This window comes from Oncorhynchus clarkii, chromosome 5, assembly GCF_045791955.1.
Source record: "Oncorhynchus clarkii lewisi isolate Uvic-CL-2024 chromosome 5, UVic_Ocla_1.0, whole genome shotgun sequence".
NCBI classification, from domain to species: domain Eukaryota; kingdom Metazoa; phylum Chordata; class Actinopteri; order Salmoniformes; family Salmonidae; genus Oncorhynchus; species Oncorhynchus clarkii.
In genome coordinates, this window is record NC_092151.1 from 55,894,823 (window position 1) to 55,914,864 (window position 20,042).

Genomic DNA, 20,042 nt, shown 5'->3' on the forward strand with positions numbered 1-20,042 from the left:
TGAATTTATAAGAGGGTACTTTCCCGCTGTCTGTCAAACACTGACTGAGGAAAAGCCCCTGTTGTTCCATTGTCACCTGTTACAGCCAATTCCCAGGCTTAAAACACACTCATATCCTGGGCCATTCAAATCAAATTTATTTATATAGCCCTTCGTACATCAGCTGATATCTCAAAGTGCTGTACAGAAACCCAGCCTAAAACCCCAAACAGCAAGCAATGCAGGTGTAGAAGCATGGTGGAAAGGAAAAACTCCCTAGAAAGGCCGAAACCTAGAGAGGAACCAGGCTATGTGGGGTGGCCAGTCTTCTGGCTGTGCCGGGTGGAGATTATAACAGAACATGGCCAAGATATTCAAATGTTCATAATTGACCAGCATGGCCAAATAATAATAATCACAGGCAGAACAGTTGAAACTGGAGCAGCAGCACGACCAGGTAGACTGGGGACAGCAAGGAGTCATCATGCCCGGTAGTCCTGAGGCATGGTCCTAGGGCTCAGGTCCTCCGAGAGAGAGAAAGAGAGAATTAGAGAGAGAGAAAGAGAGAATTAGAGAGATCATACTTAAATTCACACAGGACACCGGATAGGACAGGAGAAGTACTCCAGATATAACAAACTGACCCTAGCCCCCCAACACATAAACTACTGCAGCATAAATACTAGAGGCTGAGACAGGAGGGGTCAGGAGACACTGTGGCCCCATCCGATGACACCTCCCGGACAGGGCCAAACAGGAAGGATATAACCCCACCTGCTTTGCCAAAGCACAGCCCCCACACCACTAGAGGGATATCTTCAACCACCAACTTACCACCCTGAGACAAGGCCGAGTATAGCCCACAAAGATCTCCGCCACGGCACAACCCAAGGGGGGGGCACCAACCCAGAGATTGCAACACTGTGAGGTTGTTTCCTGCTCCTATTTCATGTGGTGTATGTTGCTACAATCGCCACAGCCCTACTCTGATCGGTAACTCACCCACTGAGTACACCCCTCTGGCTATTTTCATCCTGTGAAATCCTTGTTCAGGTCGAAGACATCGGTTGTGACTTTTTTGACACTGGCCACAAGACCAAATGATGCCTTAGTGACGGGCCGGTGGTGGCACGGGCACGTATGTGAACAAAATATATAATTTGAATGTTACACATGTCCATCTTGAATCAGATACAAGGATACGTGCAGATTTTAGGCAAATTCGAATGACTATTTTGTTAGGTTTGTTTTTGCTTCCGGGAGCATAAATCAACTGAGAACCTCTTCCTCATTGTTTTCACATGTCAGGTGAGAAAGTGGCAACACTAGGCGCACAGTGTTTCTATCTCTGCAGACTAGCTAACCAGTACCAGCATCATGGAGTAGACTATCTTATACTCTGGAAATCCACAACAAACTAAGAAGTGATTAGCCTCTCTGTCTGTCCACTCATGTTGCAACAGATGCATTTCCATCATATCATCCATACTTCTTGTGGTGAGTCTTTTTTTATTGTTGTTTGGGTTGTCTTGTTTCGGTGCGTTTGAGAGCACTGCTTGTATAAGAGAGGTTTACACAGCAGACTTTTGTATTGGCATCTATCTTGATATTCAAATAATTTATAATGGAAAAGAGGAGTTGATACGCACTAATGGGTCACAGCAACATAGCAGCAGAAGTGTTTTTTTTGTCTACAGGCTCAGACATGCTTGTGAAGTGAATCATAGTTCGCCACGTGATTACATAAAGACAATGATTTATTGGAGTGAACCATTTGGTTGTTTCCTGATAGTCATGCTCACGTTGCATAAGGTTTGCCTAATATTAATCATGTGAAACTCCCTTTGGTATGTGATGAGACAGTCGAAATTATGTTTCTTTCCACTCGTTACGCATCAATAATGGAATAACATCTAGCCCAGGGTTTCACTTTTGCAGCTGAAATGTGTCTATTCACTTACGGTAGGTAACCTGTTCGTACACAGCAACAAGAAGCAGTCTCTCCCCATTGAAGCCCCAAACTTCCTGTTTTCAGATGATCGCTTTTTATTGGACAGAGGAAGGGTCTTAAAATAGCCACTAAGTAACTCATCAGCCTGCTGGCATTTAGTGAACACGACTGCTGCTGGGGTATATCCCAACGCTCCCAGACCTCAGTGAAGACAACAGGGGAGTCTCATTGACGTCCTGCTGGTTTTGTCCTTTACTGAAAGGGCAGACAGGTGAATCTGCTGCACCCTTGCTGCTTTTAGCTGGCCATAGCATAGTTAGGTAGTTAAAGCAAATTTGGATGTTTTTTCTTCCCACGGGATTAATCTGTTTGCTCTTTGGGTTTGGTGTATGCAGTTGACTGTTCTCTTTTGTCTTTTCAGGTCATACCACGTACTGAATGTTCATGATGTCTGAACATTTAGAAGAAAATTGATGGTCAGAAGAGTTTTTGATTCCAGTGGAATTTGTCACATCTTTTGCGTCACTTTGTTTTCGAAAAGAAAACGCACTGAAGGATCTACCTTTTTATTTGAAAGGGAAGGCGTTTTGTCGAAGCCATTGTGCTTCCCCTAGTGACCTCTGTGGGTTACAATGCCTGTACAAGCGCCGCAATGGACGGAATTCCTGCTGTGTCCCATCTGCACCCAGCTGTTCGAGGAGAGCGTCCGCAAGCCCATCAGCCTGGGCTGTGGACACACCGTCTGCAAGATGTGCCTGAACAAGCTGCACCGCAAGGCCTGCCCCTTCGACCAGACGGCCATCGCTTCCGACATCGAGCTGCTGCCTGTCAACACTGCCCTACTGCAGCTGGTGGGAGGACAGGTGAGACATAATCTAGGCTGGGTATGTGCTACTTAGATGAGATGCTAGGCAGGTACAACTCGGGTACTAATCAGGTGAGACAGGCTAGGTAGGTGCTACTCGTGTGAGAGGCTAGGTAGGTACTACTCAGATGAGATGCTAGGCTAGGTACTCACTCAATGTCACGTTCACATTCATAAGAGTATGAATATTGTTACTGTTGGGACAGGTCCAACGCAAATGTGGGGACAATTGCCCCCCTTATTCTCTCCCCTATTCTCCTAATGACAGTTTGTATCACTTGATGAGGTGAATGTAGGTTATGTTAATGTAGCGTGGGAACGGTACTCAATTGTTTATGCTCATACATGGACTGGTGATGACTGACAAACAAAATATCTGGTTTGGAAAATTGGTATTCTTTCATTTGTCTTGTTGTGTAGTAGCAGTTTACCCGATTCTGGATTGGGACAGATTTATTCTGCTAGTCAATGCAATTTTCCCATTACATTTAGAGACAGAATAACTTTCACTTGTCTTTATATTATTCTGGCTGTTGTACCTAAGTCTTAAAGGGTTCATATTTTGAGTCTTGTGGGAGAGCTACAGTGCATTCGGAAAGTATTCAGACCTTGACTTTTTCCACATTTTGTTACATTACAGCCTTATTCTAAAATGTATTAAATTGTTTTTTCCCTTCATCAATCTACACACAATACCCCATAATGACAAAGCAAAAACAGGTTTTCAGATTTTTTTGCAAAAACTGAACTGATATAACATTTACTTAAGTATTCAGACCCTTTACTCAGTACATTGAAGCAGCTTTGGCAGCCATTACAGACTTGAGTCTTGAGTATGATGCTACAAGGTTGGCACACCTGTATTTGGGGAGTTTCTCACATTCTTCCCTGCAGATCCTCTAAAGCTCTGTCAGGTTGGATGGGGAGAATCGCTGCACAGCTATTTTCAGGTCTCTCAGAGATATTAGATTGGGTTCAAGTCCGGCCTCTAGCTGGGGAAACTTAAGGACATTTAGAGACTTGTCCCAAAGCCACTCCTGCGTCGTCTTTGCTGTGTGCTTAGGGTTGTTGTCCTGTTGGAAGGTGAACCTTCGCCCCAGTCTTCGCCCCACTCTGGAGCAGATTTTCATCAAGGATCTCTCTGTACTTTGCTCCTTTCATCTTTGCATCGATCCTGACTAGTCTCCCAGTCCCTGCCGCTGAAAAACATCAACATTGTTTCTCATGGTCTGAGAGTCCTTTAGGTGCCTTTTGGCAAACTCCTAGCGGGCTGTCATGTGCCTTTTACTGAGGAGTAGCTTCCGTCTGCCCATTCTACCATAAAGGCCTGATTGATGGAGTGCTGCAGAGATGGTTGTCCTTCTGGAAGGTCCTCCCATCCCCACAGATAACTCTGGAGCTCTGTCAGTGACCATCTGGTTTTTGGTAACCTCCCTGACCAAGGCCCTTCTCCCCCGATTGCTCAGTTTGGCCGGGCCGCCAGCTCTAGGAAGAGTCTTGGTGGTTCCAGACGTGTGTGCCTTTCCAAATCATGTCCAGTCAATTGTATTTACCACAGGTGGATTCCAATCAACTTGTCGAAAAAGCTCAAGAATGATCAATGGTACCAGGATGCACCTGAGCTCAATTTCGAGTCTCATAGCAAAGGATTTGAATACTTATGTAAATTAGGTATTTCTGGGGGGTTTTGGCCAAAGTTTCTAAAAACCTGTTTTGGCTTTTTGCATTATGGACTATTATGTGTAGATTTGAGAATTAAAAAAAAATAACACAAAAAAGAGAAAAAATATAAATTTCAGAATAAGGCTATAATGTAACAAAATGTGGAAAAAGTCAAGGGGTTTGAATACCTTACGAATGCACTGTCAGTTTTTTTTCCTGTACAAATTGAAGCCGAACATTGTCAAAACCATTTATCAGTTTGCCTTTCAGGGCCACAAAAAGGTATTATCTGTCACATGCTATCTATCAGTTTCTGCATGATGATATCTGTTTGATGTATCAATATCTGTCACGCACAAACAGTCAGTGAATCCCCACTGCTCATTACAATACCACTGTGTCATATTTGTGAGATTTGATCAGAAATATGATACTAGCTTGCTGCTGGTTAGGCAAAAAAACATGTGGCTGTGTTTTCATAACTCAACCAATGTTGCACATGAGGGACAATAGCTGTTTTTTTTATTTTACCTTTATTTAACTAGGCAAGTCAGTTAAGAACAAATTCTTATTTTCAGTGACTGCCTAGGAACAGTGGTTTAACTGCCTGTTCAGGTGCAGAAGGACAGATTTGTACCTTGTCAGCTCGGGGAGTTTGAACTTGAAACCTTCCGGTTACTAGTCCAACACTCTAACCACTAGGCTACCCTACCGCCCCAACTGTCATGAGATGTTTACTGTCCCCAGCGGTTGTTTTATTTAGCTACTTTGACGCATTCGAAGGGATACAGGAAGGACTACTGTTAGTCACAAAGATGAACCTCTGAGAAGGTGAGATGGCCAGAGAGACCACAACTGAGAAGGAAGGGCAAGGAGAGAGTGCACACATGAAAGGTGGGAGGCTAACATGGATCCTGAAGCAGGATTCTGTAGCGCGTGGTCTGGGACTCAGCACACTGTGTGACAGCCATTCAGATTTTTAGATATCAGCCTGTTGAAGGAATTCTAAATTCCTCTGTATTATTTCCCAATCAGAATTTAATACTCTGTCAATGCATTCGAAGGGTTTGTAAGACCCTTAATTTATAAGAATGGACAGAGCCCCGGTCTTAAAAGTCAGGTAACAGCATTTAATTCAAGAGAGTACTGGTTACATACACATTTTTCCACAGGTTATAAACTGAAAATTACGTCAGCGTTTTCTAAATGTTCTATCTCTTCATGACACGGGTAGAGAGGCCCTATAGTTCTCGAGCCTTCCCTCCTCGCCTGAAGCCAAGGTCAGTCAGTATAAATCAGCATTCTAGACAGTCTGGAGATAGTCCGTCCCTGCCATCTGGAGATAGTTCATTCATTTGTACAAAGGAACAGACCGTCATTGTTACTAAACTCGTGACTATATTATATACAATTGGGAATGGGAGCAGGAGACAAAATTCATTATGTACAGTACATAATAGCATTTGGACTAGTCAGTCCTGATTGAAATGTATACATTATTAGTCATCATTGATAAAAAAAATTCCCTTAACACAGCCCACCGATGTTGTGGTCAGAGTTTCCTCTAGTTTTCAGTTGTCGTGCTTATGGCTGTAGCTGTCATGACAATTGATCATCCGGGAATTGTCATGCAAAAAAAACTGACGGTCTCATGGTAATTGACCGTTAAATGCTAAACGTGTTTATTTTAATTAAGAGCTTCCCAGCACAGCCTACAAGCCACTGATGCGGACCTTTTGGAACATTTTACATTCTAAAAAGTATAATGAATCCATTTAATATAGCCTACACCATCACAATAAATACATTATTTATGTTAGGCAGGTCTAAAGAAACATTATGATGTAAAGAAAATGTAGCCTATTTCAGAAGAACCGAATAGCAAATTCTGAGTCGTCCTTAAGTTAGGCCCTGATCTGGCTATGCCATATGTCTTTGGGCTGCACTAGTTCATTTAACAGACCAATATTTGCTTATAATTCCTGTGGCATTATTTTATCTGTTTTTATAGTAAGAAGAATATAATTGAACATAGCTGAATAAAATTGAAAGTTTTTTTCCCCCCAAACAATTTCCAAAGGAATGCGCACATGCGGCTATTCTGTGTTGAGCAGTTAACAAAGTGATCATTTGAAACATGTCCTCCCATATGCTTAATTTAGAGTTATTCATGCAACTTTAGTTGTGATACAAACCTTCGGCTCTATGTTTCTATCTCTAAAACATTTTAAGGCTACATGATGCGACTAATGATTTTTAAAAAGTTCCATGAAAGGCATGCACTCTGCTCTGTTTCTTGTGCAGGCTGCACACAGTTCATCACTCTCATTCACAATTTGACAAGCACTTGGTAATATATTCTTAATTTAATCTGGTCTTTTACACACGGCCTACACACGGCCTACATACAGTTGAAGTCGGGTTGCGTGAGCATTGCGGATGCTATATAGATATGCGGTGTTCATGCCTACAAAGTTCTGATTGGCCTATTAGGAGTGGTTGAATAAGGTTTCTGCAAATATAGGACACAATCCAATAGTGAGATGTCGACTGAAAGAGAACACTTTTGTACGTGTCGTGCGCACACACACACACACACACACTGACCCAAACACACGCTAAAAAGTATTACCCTTCAACCAAAACAAATACACAGGAAGTCTTACACCCTCAGCAGTTAACTGGAAAAAGTTTTACCCCTTCCCCTTTTAACGCACATTTAGCCTTTTAGAATGGGAGTGTGTGTGTGCATGAAACTGCACTCGTTTGCAGAGAAACTGAAAGCAAACCTTTGAGCTCCAGTTCGAAGGCTGTTTGTTTGGGGTCCAGTTACTTTTCAAAAAGAGATGTCGCTAAAAAAAAATACGTAACCTCTGGTAAAAGGGTGTGCCACCATGTTTCATAAATCAACCACCATGCTAGTTGGCCTCACTTCCTCATCGGTTGATAAGTTCCCATAGGGTGTTTAAATGAAGTGCTGGTTTGCCCTGTGTTGAAGGCACTCAGCATACTATCTCCATGTGACAAGGAAAAATACTGTGTTATTATGGCCCAAATAACTTTGGCAGAGGTAGTATGTGACAGATGTTATGTAACACAGAAAACACTGCCTTTACTGCCAACTCCTTGCCTTTGCTACTCTCCACAGTCCTCAGTCCTCAGTCCAGATCCTGCTCTTTGTACTCATGGGATATGAATGAATTCACAAAAAGTAGGCCTAAACAATGTGTACACATTAATAGATATCTATAAATAGAAGGGGGGCTTTTGGTTTTCAAAATGGGAGCAGGCACAGCCAGCAACTGCGGCTGGTTAAGGGTTTGCTGAAATTATGATCTAGAACTTTCCTGCAGCTGGGAGTGCTTGGTGGAGACCTGCATGTCATGTTGGGAGGGATGACGCACGTGTGTGTGTGTCAGAGTTCCTCTTCCTTGGCAAACCCAATGACTCAGCAAACACTGATACTCATTTGCTCCCTCGGCACTACTCCTTTTACAGCTGCCAAACATCAGAGGTCTGATGGATTGAGGGGAGGGAGAAAGGGAGCGGGAGAGAGGGAAAGGGTGGGTGTGTGCCACACTGGCAAGTCCCGAGTCATGACCATCATTAGTAGCCGACCAAACTTGCTAACGGACGGTCACTAATGGCCTGGTACTCAGCACTCTATTGTCCCTCTTATCACTCTGACAGCAATGCAAATGCGATCAAATCAAATCCTATAAGCCCATGTTGCACAACATTTCTATAGGTAATGTGATGCAATTGTGTGATGAAACAAATTTGATGGCCTCTATTAAATAGAAGATTCCATCAGCTTTCTATTGGCTACGCCTACTATATTTATTTGAAAACTTTCCTAATACTAAGCACATTGCTTACAACTGGAGTAGCCTACCTGGCTGGCATGAAAACGACCCGCGGGAAAAGCGTTCTCCAAGTGCATACAGATTACATGTCTTTTTCCCCCCTGCCCCTGTTCTGACAGGTGCATGATAATGGCCCGTTCTAAATCAAGACAAATTTCACACATAATATTTAGTATATTTTATAGACTAGATTAAATTGAGAATGGTCTGATGGGTGAGAATATTATAATTGATGCCCAATGTGTGGTAAGAAACAGCGTGTGCTGTTTAAATAGTTGAATGCATCACGTAGCCTAGCCCATACGCCTAGATGTTTTGATAAGGTTCGTATCCCAACTAAAGTGTCCAAATAACTCTAAGCATAGCCTATAGGCCTAGAACTCCTGGGACAGAGTTGGAGAGCCCAACGCCTACAGAGCCTAGTGAAACGTGTTCTTACAAGCCCAGTCATTGCACAATCGCGTTAGAAACCAGTTTGACTGGCCACAGTTTAAAAGAGGTCTCGTGCAGCTATTGATTGCTCAGTTCTTAAATTTAAGCACATTAATCCGCTTTACAACCGGTGTAGCCTACCAGGCATATTCGGAAATTTCACCGCACGTACCCTCCATTTGCTATTCGAGAGCAAGCTACGGATTTTGTTTTTTGGCAGGGCCATTCTGAATCAATAAATAATTCCACACATAGAGTTGAAGTCAGAAGTTTACATTCACCTTAGCCAAATACATTTAAACACAGTTTTTCACAATTCCTGACATTTTTAATCCTAGTAGATATTCCCTGTCTTAGGTCAGTTAGGATGACCACTTTATTTTAAGAATGTGAAATGTTTCATTCAGCTTTTATTTCTTTCATCACATTCCCAGTGGGTCAGAAATTTACATGAACTCAATTAGTATTTGGTAGCATAGCCTTTAAATTATTTAACTTGGGTCAAATGTTTCGGGTAGCCTTCCCCAAGCTTCCCACAATACGTTGGGTGAATTTTGGCTCATTCCTCCTGACAGAGCTGGTGTAACTGAGTCAGGTTTGTAGGCCTCCTTGCTCGCACACGCTTTTTCAGTTCTGCCCACAAATTTTCTATAGGACTGAGGTCAGGGCTTTGTGATGGCCGCTCCAATACCTTGACTTTGTTGTCCTTATCTTCTTATGGCTGCATCCCTTGTTCTCAATTTCTGCCTGGAGACACCCTAATCTAACTGCCTGTAGCTCAGCCCCAGAGGCAAGGATATGCATATTCTTGGTATCATTTTAATGGAAACATTCTGAAGTTTGTGGAAATGTTAATTGAATGTAAGAGAATATAACAATAGATCTGATAGAAAGAAAGAGCATATGTTTTCTGTCTTGTTGTTGTAGCATCTTTCTAGAATAGGATGCTGGGGATAATTTTGATGGATAACACGAGGGCAAGTGTAGTTGTGCAAAGTTTCAGACTGATAACTTCAGGAATGGGTGAGCTACATGACATTTAGCATGAAGTCACAGAGGTGTCCCACACAAGTTGCCCAAATGTACCCAAGTGGCCGAATTGGTGAAATGATATAACTATATACAACAGTGCAAATAACTATATACAACATATCAAAAAGCAATTCTAACACACAAATGTTTTTATAAAAATGTTTTAAAAAATGTTTTTAAAAAAACGGGGGTAGACCCTTTGGAAGACCCTCAGTCCTCTACACAATATTTTGCTGCTGGTGCCATGTCCCATAGCAGTCTCTTTCTGCTGTATAATTTTTTTTGTCCCTTAAATTCAGTCCGTTTATATGCAGTGTGTCTCTCTCACACACACACAATGGAAATAGAAACTATATTTAAACGTGTGTGTTGTGACCATGGTGTGTCTGTTTTGTCTCCCCAGGTGCCCAAACGGCAGCCTACCACCTTGCTGACGGGGCCAGAGGACATAGCCCACTATGAGGAAGCCAGTGATTGTGTGGAGGAGCTGGCTCTGTACCTGAAACCACTGAGCAACAGCAGAGGTCAGTCAGACACCACCTCATCCTGCTCACCGTCACAACCATGGCTCATTAATTATGGGAAAAGCTTCTATTCACCCTGCATTAATTTCTCAACATATCATATTTAATAGCATCCGATTCAGACACTCTCCCTTTGTATCATGACAATCCACATTCTATTCTAGTGCACTAGTTTTCAGTGCCTGTGAAGAAGTATTTGCCTCCTTTCTGATTCTCTATTTTTGCTTGCTTTTGATACTATCAGATCTTCAACCAAAACCTAACATTTGATAAAGGGAACCTGAGTTTACAAATAACAGAAAAATGGATACTTCAAAGTTATGCAACACCCAATCCCCCTGTGTGGAAAAAGTCATTTCCCCCGTTACACTCTAACTGGTTATGCCACATGTATCTACAATGACTGCAACCAAATATTTCCGGTAGTTGTTGATCAGTCTGCACCTGTACATAGCCCATCTATAATTTAGCCCAAACAACTACCTCTTTCCCTACTTTATTTATTTATTTAGCTCCTTTGCACCCCATTATTTCTATCTCTACTTTGCACATTCTTCCACTGCAAATCAACCATTCCAGTGTTTTACTTGCTATATTGTATTTACTTTGCCACCATGGCCTTTTTTTTTTTACCTTTACCTCCCTTATCTCACCTCACATGCTCACATTGTATATAGACTTGTTTTTCTATTGTATTATTGACTGTATGTTTGTTTTACTCCATGTGTAACTGTGTTGTTGTATGTGTCGAACTGCTTTGCTTTATCTCGGCCAGGTCGCAATTGTAAATGAGAACTTGTTCTCAACTGGCCTACCTGGTTAAATAAATACATAAATAAAGTCTCTCACATCGCTGTGGAGAAATTAAGGCCCACTCTTGCATGCAGAACCGCCTCGTCAAAGTCCAGACCTAATCCCAATTGAGATGTTGTGGCAGGACTTGAAACGAGCAGTTCATGCTTGAAAACCCACAAATGTCACTGAGTTAAAGCAGTTCTGCATGGAAGTGATGTGAGAGCCTGATTAACAACTACAGGAAGCGTTTGGTTGGGGTCATTGCAGCTAAAGGTGGCACAGCCAGTTATTGAGTGTAAGGGGGCAGTTACTTGTTCACACAGGGGAATTGGGTGTTGCATTGCTTTTGTTTATGAAATAAATCAAATAAGTATATAATTGTTATTTGTTCCCTTTATCTAATATTAGGTTTTGGTTGAAGATCTGATTGCATTCAGTATAAAAAATATTTTTAAAAATATGCAAAACTAGAGAATTATTTTTCACAGCACTGTATTTCGGGAATAGCTTGGCATACGGTATAAACAGTGTATTGAATGGTGCTTCTTCTCTCTCCCCCTCCTCACAGCCTCACACTTTCCTCTCATCCTTATCCATTTGCTTTGATCCTTGTGTATTTAGTTGTTTCGCAATTCCTCCCTTACTGTTGCACTGGTTGTAAGTTGCTATGGATACAACCACAGCCTCTCTCTCACACTCCACCCCCCTTCTTCTCTCTCCGGGTGTAGGGTTGAGCACCAGCGGTGCACAAAGCTCTCTGAGCCGGCCCATGCAGAGGAAGCTGGTGACCCTGGTGCACTGTCAGCTGGTGGAGGAGGAGGGCCGGGTGAGGGCCACGCGGGCGGCCAGGTCCCTAGGGGAGCGCACCGTCACTGAGCTCATTCTGCAGCACCAGAACCCACAGCAGCTCTCCTCCAACCTGTGGGCTGCAGTCAGAGCAAGAGGCTGCCAATTCCTCGGCCCAGGTAACATACAAATGGACTGAAGCGCAAGCACAGGCGGGCAAAATAGCGAGCAAGCCACTCATACACATACACACACGGCCCAAATGACAAATGTTTCAATTACGACTGAGAAAATGAATGCTATCGGAAGCATGTGAAAATATTATGTGTTGTTGTTGTAGCGATGCAGGAGGAGGCTCTGAAGCTGGTGCTGTTGGCTCTAGAGGACGGCTCCGCTCTGTCCAGGAAGGTCTTGGTGCTGTTTGTGGTCCAAAGGTTAGAGCCACGCTTCCCCCAGGCCTCTAAGACCAGCATAGGCCACGTGGTGCAGCTCCTCTACAGGGCTTCCTGCTTTAAGGTAGGTCTGACTACCTACAAACATACACCTAAACACGGTTCTAAGACCAACATAGGCCATGTGGTGCAGCTCCTCTACAGGGCCTACTGCTTTAGGGCACACAACTGAAACCGTAAAAAAAAAAAAATTCCCTTTCAGTGCATGTTCTTCATATTGGTGCCTAATGAACACAACCGTGATGTCCTGTCTGTCACCTTGTCTTCAGGTGACCAAGCGAGACGAGGACTCGTCCCTGATGCAGCTGAAGGAGGAGTTCCGGACATACGAGGCACTGCGGCGCGAACATGACTCCCAGATTGTCCAGATCGCCATGGAGGGTGGCCTCCGCATCGCCCCTGACCAGTGGTCCTCTCTGCTCTATGGGGACCAGTCGCACAAGTCTCACATGCAGTCCATCATCGACAAGGTATGTAGGAGGTGTGTGTGTATTTTGATGTAACTTAAATGTGAGCCCTAGTGGTGTTGCTGTGTATTTGAACAGAGATTTTGTGTGTGTGTGTGTGTGTCAGTTGCAGACGCCAGCGTCGTTTGCTCAGAGCGTTCAGGAGCTGACCATCGCCCTGCAGAGGACAGGCGACCCGGCAAACCTGAACCGTCTGCGACCACACCTGGAGCTGCTTGCCAACATCGACCCCAGCCCAGGTTGGTCCATTCACAGTACATCAATACCCTTTTCAAACTATCGTTCCGACCCGTACTAAACTGTGGTGGCCCGGATGTTTTCTGTACACACTGTCCACTCTTGGCTCGGCAGTGCGAAAAGCCCTCAACGCGCTCACTTTAAAAGTTATGTATCAGTAAAAGGAATCCAAATTGTATGCGTTTTTTTAAATTTAAGCGACACTGCCGTGCAAGTCGCCATTACTTTCACAGGGCCTATTAGACCGGGTCCCCAGTGCTCTTCCAAGTATAATGCATTTGACCCCAAAAAATACCCGTCTTGTCCTCCATCTTAGACTCCCCTCCCCCCACGTGGGAGCTGCTGGACACGGGCTTGGTGGCGGTGAAAACGGTGGTGCACGGCCTGGTGGACTTCATCCAGAACCACAGCAAGAAGGGGAGCGACACGCAACAGGTCTGATTCTAGATACTCAATCCCCCAAAGCATATCAGTGGAATAGGGCTGAAATTATTGATAATCCCAGGGTCGTGTTCATTAGGGCAACGCAACTGAAAATGTTTTGCGACATAAAATGTAAGGAGTGTTTTTCTTATTAGACAAGTCCAGGTTGTCCCTTCCTGTTTGTCCGTTTCTTTTTCTTCTGTTTGGTGCCTAATGCATATGACCAAAGTTTGAATCTTGATTGATACTTGTTAAAGCTAATAATGTCAATGACTGTCTGCTGGTTCGTGATCTTAACAGTAAAACACCTTTTGTATTTTCCATTATTAACATGCCCTTGTGGTGGCTCCTCCCCAGCCTCCCCAGCACAGTAAATACAAGACGTACATGTGTCGGGACATGAAGCAGAAGGGGGGCTGTCCTCGAGGAGCCAGCTGCACCTTCGCCCACTCTCAGGACGAGCTAGAGAAGTGAGTATTCCACCGTGAGCCACTCCCAATGGGGATCGTTGGGCATATTCCCAACTTTACTTAACAGTGAATGTTTTGTTTTATGTTTTGATGTCAATGAGACGTTGACTGTTCATTGCACAGATCCGCTCTGATAATGTGACAACAATCATTAGGCCAGACAGAGGTGTCAACCTCTTTCACTAACCACGTATTTCTCCTCCTTTCTGAAGGTATCGTAAGATGAACAAGCGTCTGGCCGCCCGACGGCCCCTCAGTCTATCCTTGACGCAGCTCAACGAGGTGGGCCTATTGCCCGAGGAGGTGGGGATGATGGAGGGGCTGGCCCACAAGGGCCTGACCAATGGCATGGTGGCATCAGTCACAGGCTCCGCCCTGCCCCAGCTCATCTCCCGCGGTGCCGACCCCTCTTATGAGCCCATTATGCGGAAGCCCCAGTCCCAGGGAAGCCACAGTGCCCCCGGCTCTCCCCCTGACTTGTGAGTAGATGGACACACACAGCGTCTGTTACACGTACTCACACACACACTGAAATTCTGTCTTTTCCAGACTGGATCCCATGCCCAATCGGTCCATGGCCCACCCCAGGATGGCAGTGGACCCCCTGGCCATGCATAAGCCAGTGCCCAGGGGGCCCCCCATGTACCCCTCACAGCAGGGTGAACATTTCTACCCCCCTGAGCCCAGGGCACCACCATCAGCCATGCAGTACGAGTCCACCCAGTACCCCCCAGGTAAGGCAGAACAGACCACTCTTTTTCCCGTGATCTCCTATGTATTGTCTGCTGACGAAAGGAAGTGTTTCTCTCTGGGAGCAATTAGTCTTGTAAATCTCCCAGTGTGGTTCTATTATGCTTATCTAATACCAATCCTGTTGCCACGCTCTTCTATGTCCTCTCAGGTAACCCCCCCTACCCCTACCAGTCCTCCCAGTACCTTCCCCAGCCCCGCTACGTTCGGAACCTCCCTCCCCCTAACGACCTGGCCACGCCTGCCTACCCGGAGTCCCCCTACCCCGGGACCTACCCACAGGAGCATGAGTGTCCCCCTCCCCCACAGCCCTCGGGTCCCCACTTCTCCAACGCCAACCCCCATGGGTACCCACCTCCCCCTCATTACGACGGCCGTCGACACCCCTCCTACCCGCCGCCACCACCACAAACCTATCCCCACCGGGAGGAACTCTCCTCCATGCCTGCGGACGAGGCCTCCAGAGAAAGATACCCTCCCGAGGGTTACCAGCCCGCTGGCCCCCACCCCGGCCACATGAGGCCCTACTCCACACGGGTAAGCACACGTCTGCAGTACTAGGCTCTTTATAAATCACAATATCCATAGCTCTAAACACCTATGCAATTACTTTTTAGGAGTTTAGTCATCAGCGTTATCCAGATTGAGTAGTGACATTACTCAGCCGATTGGCGTGCATACAGTCTTGCGTGCATAATAAAAACACATATTTATATATTTTACATATCGGGAAGTGTCAAGAATGTATAATTTTTTAAATTTTATTTAACCAGGAAAGGGCTCATTGAGATTAAAATCTATTTTTTCAAGAGCGCCCTGGCCAAGCACCAAGTCATTACATAAAAATGACAGACAGACAACATGAACAACTACAAGTAATCTAGTAAAAACCATTGAATTCACAAGAGTATAAAACAGCTAATAAAAAACATTGACCGGTCAGGGAATCAGCCTCAAAATCCTCATAAGACTTTCCAGGATAAATCCACTGCAAAAAAATGTATTTCCAACGCTGCAAGAAGTGCACTACAGTAAAGGTGTCCACATGTCCTGTTGTACAGGAGGATTACAGTCGGCCCCAGCCCCCTCCCACTCTGGACTACCTGCACCGCCGACGCCAGGAGATCATGGCCCAGTTGGAGGACAGGAAGCAGGTGACTCCCCCACCCTTTGCCCCCTCGCCCACGCTGCCACACACCTACGAGTCCAACTACACACAGGAGGTAAGAGGCAACACTCGTCTAGTGTTTCTATGGTAGTACGCAGTGGCATCTCGCCCCACGTACTACCGCAGCAGTTAGTCACTTAAAGGAAGAGTTAGCTAATAATAATGTGTGTTTGTGTGTGTCAGCAACAGCAGTACATGGAGAACTCCCAAGTGTTTGCAAAGTACCGTGAGCCAGACTACGCAAGCCAGTACTCTCCTTGGTCATGTGACACCATTGGCTCCTACATTGGCAGCAAGGAGGGGAAGTCTAAAGACACCATGGAGAGGATGGTGAGTCATCAATCAATCATTCTATGTTCTGTTGGTGTAAAGCTTGACCACTTAATGAAGTTCTAAATCTGAATATCTAAAGCTCGGCCAAGCTCAAAACAGTTTTCAAAAGCTCATCTCTTGTAATAAGGCCAAAATGTCATGTTTAATTTTTGTTGTTGGACAAGATGGTTATCTTGCATTTACTATTCTATTGGTTGTCCTCGTTGACTGATCAAAGGTCACTTATAGAAGAAGTGCTGTGACTTATTCAGAACACGGTTAAGCTCACAAAAGTCTTTCAACTACAGTTTTCCTAGTTTCAGTGGAGTGGCTCTGTACATCTTATAATGGTACCATAATAACTCTCTGGGTGTTGTAGAACACTGAGGGGAAAGGTGCGGAGGGCCAGCGCAGGTCGGCCGAGGCCAGAGACGACGACCCTATCATCCCCTTCGGCTCCCTGCCCACTGTGTCGCGCTTCGGGGTGATCTCCCGCACCCCCAAGACGGGCTACCAGATGGCCGGGCCAGGGCAGGCCGTGACCCCCCCACAGGGGACCAACAGCCCCAAACACACCGCTGCAACAGGTACAGGGAGAACACACACACCTTTTAGGGTTTTTGCTCTGTTTACTCCATTTTGTCAGAGTCTGACCTGCTCTTGTTGTCCACCACAGCGGACTACCCCTATGGGAACGGTGCAGGGTGGGGTGTTGCCCCGTACACCCAGCCCCCTCAGGCCCACCTCAGTGAAAGGCCAGTCCAGGAGAGGGAGCAGCTGACGATGGAGCTCCAGCAGGTCAATCGGCAGATCAACAAGCAGACTGCCCAGGCGGCCCAACCCAGCCCGGGGGAGTGGTCGTCGGGGAGCGTCTCCAGCCAACAGCTGAGCCTGGAGCTCCACCATGTGGAGAGGGAGATTGGCAAGAGGACCCGCCAGATAGCCCTGGTGAGAGAGAGAGAAGGGGGCACAGAAATGGCCAAATGTAGATAGAAAGAGCGACAGACTGAAGCAGGAGAGGGAGACACACAGCTTGCTTTGATATCTAAAAAAAGCTTTGCGAACAGGAGCAGGGCAGAAGGAGCCCTGGGCTAATGTCACCTACTGCTATCCCACTTATAAGACAAAGAGTGAAACACAAGCGAGCCGAACAGGTGCAGCCTGAAAGCTTTTCTACCAAGACAATATTGATGTAGACTCCAAAACATACAAGCTTTCAGTCTCCCAGTCACTATTGTGGTGAACTGACAGTGGTGCCATTGTCCCCTTGCAGGAGAACCATGTGTCTCATGATGGGAGCGGGGCATACAAGCTGAAGCCCACTGAGAACAAAATGCAGAGAGAGGAGCACTCGTTGGTTCTCAGGTAAAACCGCACATTTGGGAGACTATAGTCATTTATTTCAACTGCTGTGCCATAAGGAACCGTTTAGTGTGCCCCATAAATCTCCCTTAACCCCCTAGAGTTGATTTCCGGGGCCCAACTGAAATCTACTTAGCATAATAAATCAAAAAATCCCCATAAAAATCCGTCAGTTTCAGCTAGAACCAGTTTTTTGCATTGGATGTGTCAATCCATCGCATCCGCCAATGTCGCACTTCCACATCTGCAGTGAAAGGTGGCAGAGCTAGAGCGGTGTCTGTCGGATCATGAGACATCCCAAAAGTCTGTCTTCTCACAACGACGTCTGTAGCATCTGAACGGTTTGGCCTAGAAACTATTATGACCAATCTGTGGAAAGGTGAGACTCTCACAAACACAATGCTGTTCTCTGCCGGTCTGCCAACTTCTGTCTGTAGCGTCGGAAACAATTTGGGCTACACACGAATATATGACACGTACAGTACATGTCGGTTGTTTTGCTCTAGGACTCCCACAAGTCTCGTCTGAAGGTCCCTGTTGTCAAAAATGAATGGAAGTATACAGTGCATTCAGAAAGTATTCAGACCCCTTGATTTTTTTCCCTGCTCATTTTGTTAGGTTACAGCATTATTCTAAAATGGACACACAATACCCCATAATGACAAGGCAAAAAATGTTTTTATTTGGGGTATGACAAGTTTGGCACACCTGTATTTGGGGAGTTTCTCCCATTCTTCTCTGCAGATCCTCTCAAGCTCTGTCAGGTTGGGGAGCTTTGCTGCACAGACACTGCCAGTCAAAAGTTTTAGCCTACTCATTCAAGGGTTTTTCTTTATTATATAAAATATATTTTGATTTGTTTAATACTTTTTTGGTTACTACATGATTCCATATGTGTTATTTCATGATTTTGATGTCTTCGCTATTATTCTACAATATAGAAAATAGTAACAAATAAATTAAAACCTTTTGAATGAGTAGGTGTGTCCAAACGTTTGACTGATACTTTACAATAATTACAAAATGTTTTGTTCATAATGTTGTCTCTCTCTGACCTTTTTATTCCCTGCAGTGAGGGCTATAACGGTTCCAGTTGTGTTCTGCTGGATGGCAGTGCGGCCGGCAGCATTTTGTCCTGCCTGACCAGCAAGACCTCGTCCCTCAGCCTGTCCTCAGACCTCCCCACCACCGGGGGAACTGACCGACAGGAGAACATCGCGGTCCACCCGTGTTCCTAGCCACACAACTGGAGTCTGGTACTACAACCACTGCTACAACCAACCAGTCAGTTAACAGAGCCTTGGGGAACCCCTCATCCTCTGAACGCTTAAACCTTTCCACCATTTAGAGTGGAACACACAACCAGGTCCTCCAAACTGTCTGGTATGCCCTACCTAAATCCACATTTGCAAGATCTGGTTGAAGCCACTAAGAGCATTTTAACTCCCATCACAAAACATGTGGAGAGAGGCGCAGTCTCTCTCCTCGCTTACAATGGTGAGAGACCGTTCTAGGTTTCTTACAGGGATTTGGGATATAAGGGCTATTAATATCTTAAGTAACTGAAAAAGCCACTGATATGCAAATGTGGACGTAGTGCCTGCATAGACAACGGCGCCTCATTTGATACAACACAAATTGCACACTCGCAACTTTAGTTTGTCTACAACTAAGCAGTATCTGCCGTGAATTTTATATTTTTTTCATTTGTTCATTTTTGTTATTCTGTGGATGAATGTTTTGTCATATACAATCTCTCACTGCCTTGGAAACCAAGGGTTTTGAGATTTATGCTCCGTGAACCCAATACTGATTAGAAGAAGAATATAAAGACGAGGCCAGTTCCTTGGTTTCAAATAGACACGGCCCCCATAATCGCATTGACATAACATCTGTCGTTAGCTTCACAATGTGCTACATTTTTAGTAGCATCCCTAACAACAATCTTCGTGCTTAGCGTATATACAAGTTCTAAAATGCAGACTTTCTATTTGGAATTAATTGTAAGTTCTTGTAGCTGAGTTGCAATGTTATTCGCAGACAAAACATGTAGAGCGTTTCGTTAAGTTTCACTCTTTTGCCACTTGAGGATTTCATACTTGGTGCTCTGTTGAAGGAGCACTTTCACATCTGGTCAAAAGCTCTCCATTTCATAGAAACAATACTTGTTGACAACTGGCTGTGAATAAGTTTTATAAAGCCAAGACGCTACAAATTGAAGATATTGAGTTATCACTTTTCAACTGGGAAGTATTGAGATTTTGTTGAAACTGTAACAAACTAGACGAGGCAAAGGTGTCCCTGCATCCAGTTGTTAGTTCAGTGGCCTGGACCTCTTTTGGTATCCACCCCCCCCCCCACCACCACAACCGCCTTCAGACTCTGGAAAAGGAGATTTACTACAGCCTCTGCCATCCATGCTTTGGGATGAGGCTGATGTGAAACAGGGAAAAGGATATGCGCTGAGTACACAAACATTAAGAACACCTGCTCTTTCCATGACATGATC

The 20,042-nt window shown here is 44.9% G+C and overlaps 1 protein-coding gene across 3 annotated transcripts; it reads left to right on the forward strand.

The window, feature by feature from the left end:
• Positions 1 to 1,241: 1,241 nt before the first annotated feature.
• On the forward strand, positions 1,242 to 19,340 carry LOC139409033 (roquin-1-like). 3 transcript variants are annotated; one of them, XM_071153689.1, is made up of 18 exons: positions 1,242 to 1,476; positions 2,352 to 2,793; positions 10,191 to 10,311; positions 11,835 to 12,071; positions 12,233 to 12,408; positions 12,614 to 12,814; positions 12,918 to 13,050; positions 13,365 to 13,483; positions 13,829 to 13,941; positions 14,154 to 14,420; positions 14,491 to 14,675; positions 14,843 to 15,228; positions 15,753 to 15,914; positions 16,043 to 16,189; positions 16,551 to 16,758; positions 16,848 to 17,119; positions 17,445 to 17,536; positions 18,606 to 19,340. In XM_071153689.1, the coding sequence occupies exons 2-18, from the start codon at positions 2,563 to 2,565 to the stop codon at positions 18,769 to 18,771; spliced, it is 3,216 nt and encodes a 1,071-aa protein (XP_071009790.1). In that variant the 5' UTR covers positions 1,242 to 1,476; positions 2,352 to 2,562; the 3' UTR covers positions 18,772 to 19,340. The 3 variants fall into 3 exon arrangements, with proteins under 3 accessions (XP_071009790.1, XP_071009791.1, XP_071009792.1); XM_071153690.1 differs by lacking the exon at positions 1,242 to 1,476 and having other exon boundaries at positions 2,356 to 2,793; positions 16,049 to 16,189; XM_071153691.1 differs by lacking the exons at positions 1,242 to 1,476; positions 17,445 to 17,536 and having other exon boundaries at positions 2,356 to 2,793; positions 18,606 to 18,815.
• The last annotated feature ends 702 nt before the right edge of the window (positions 19,341 to 20,042 follow it).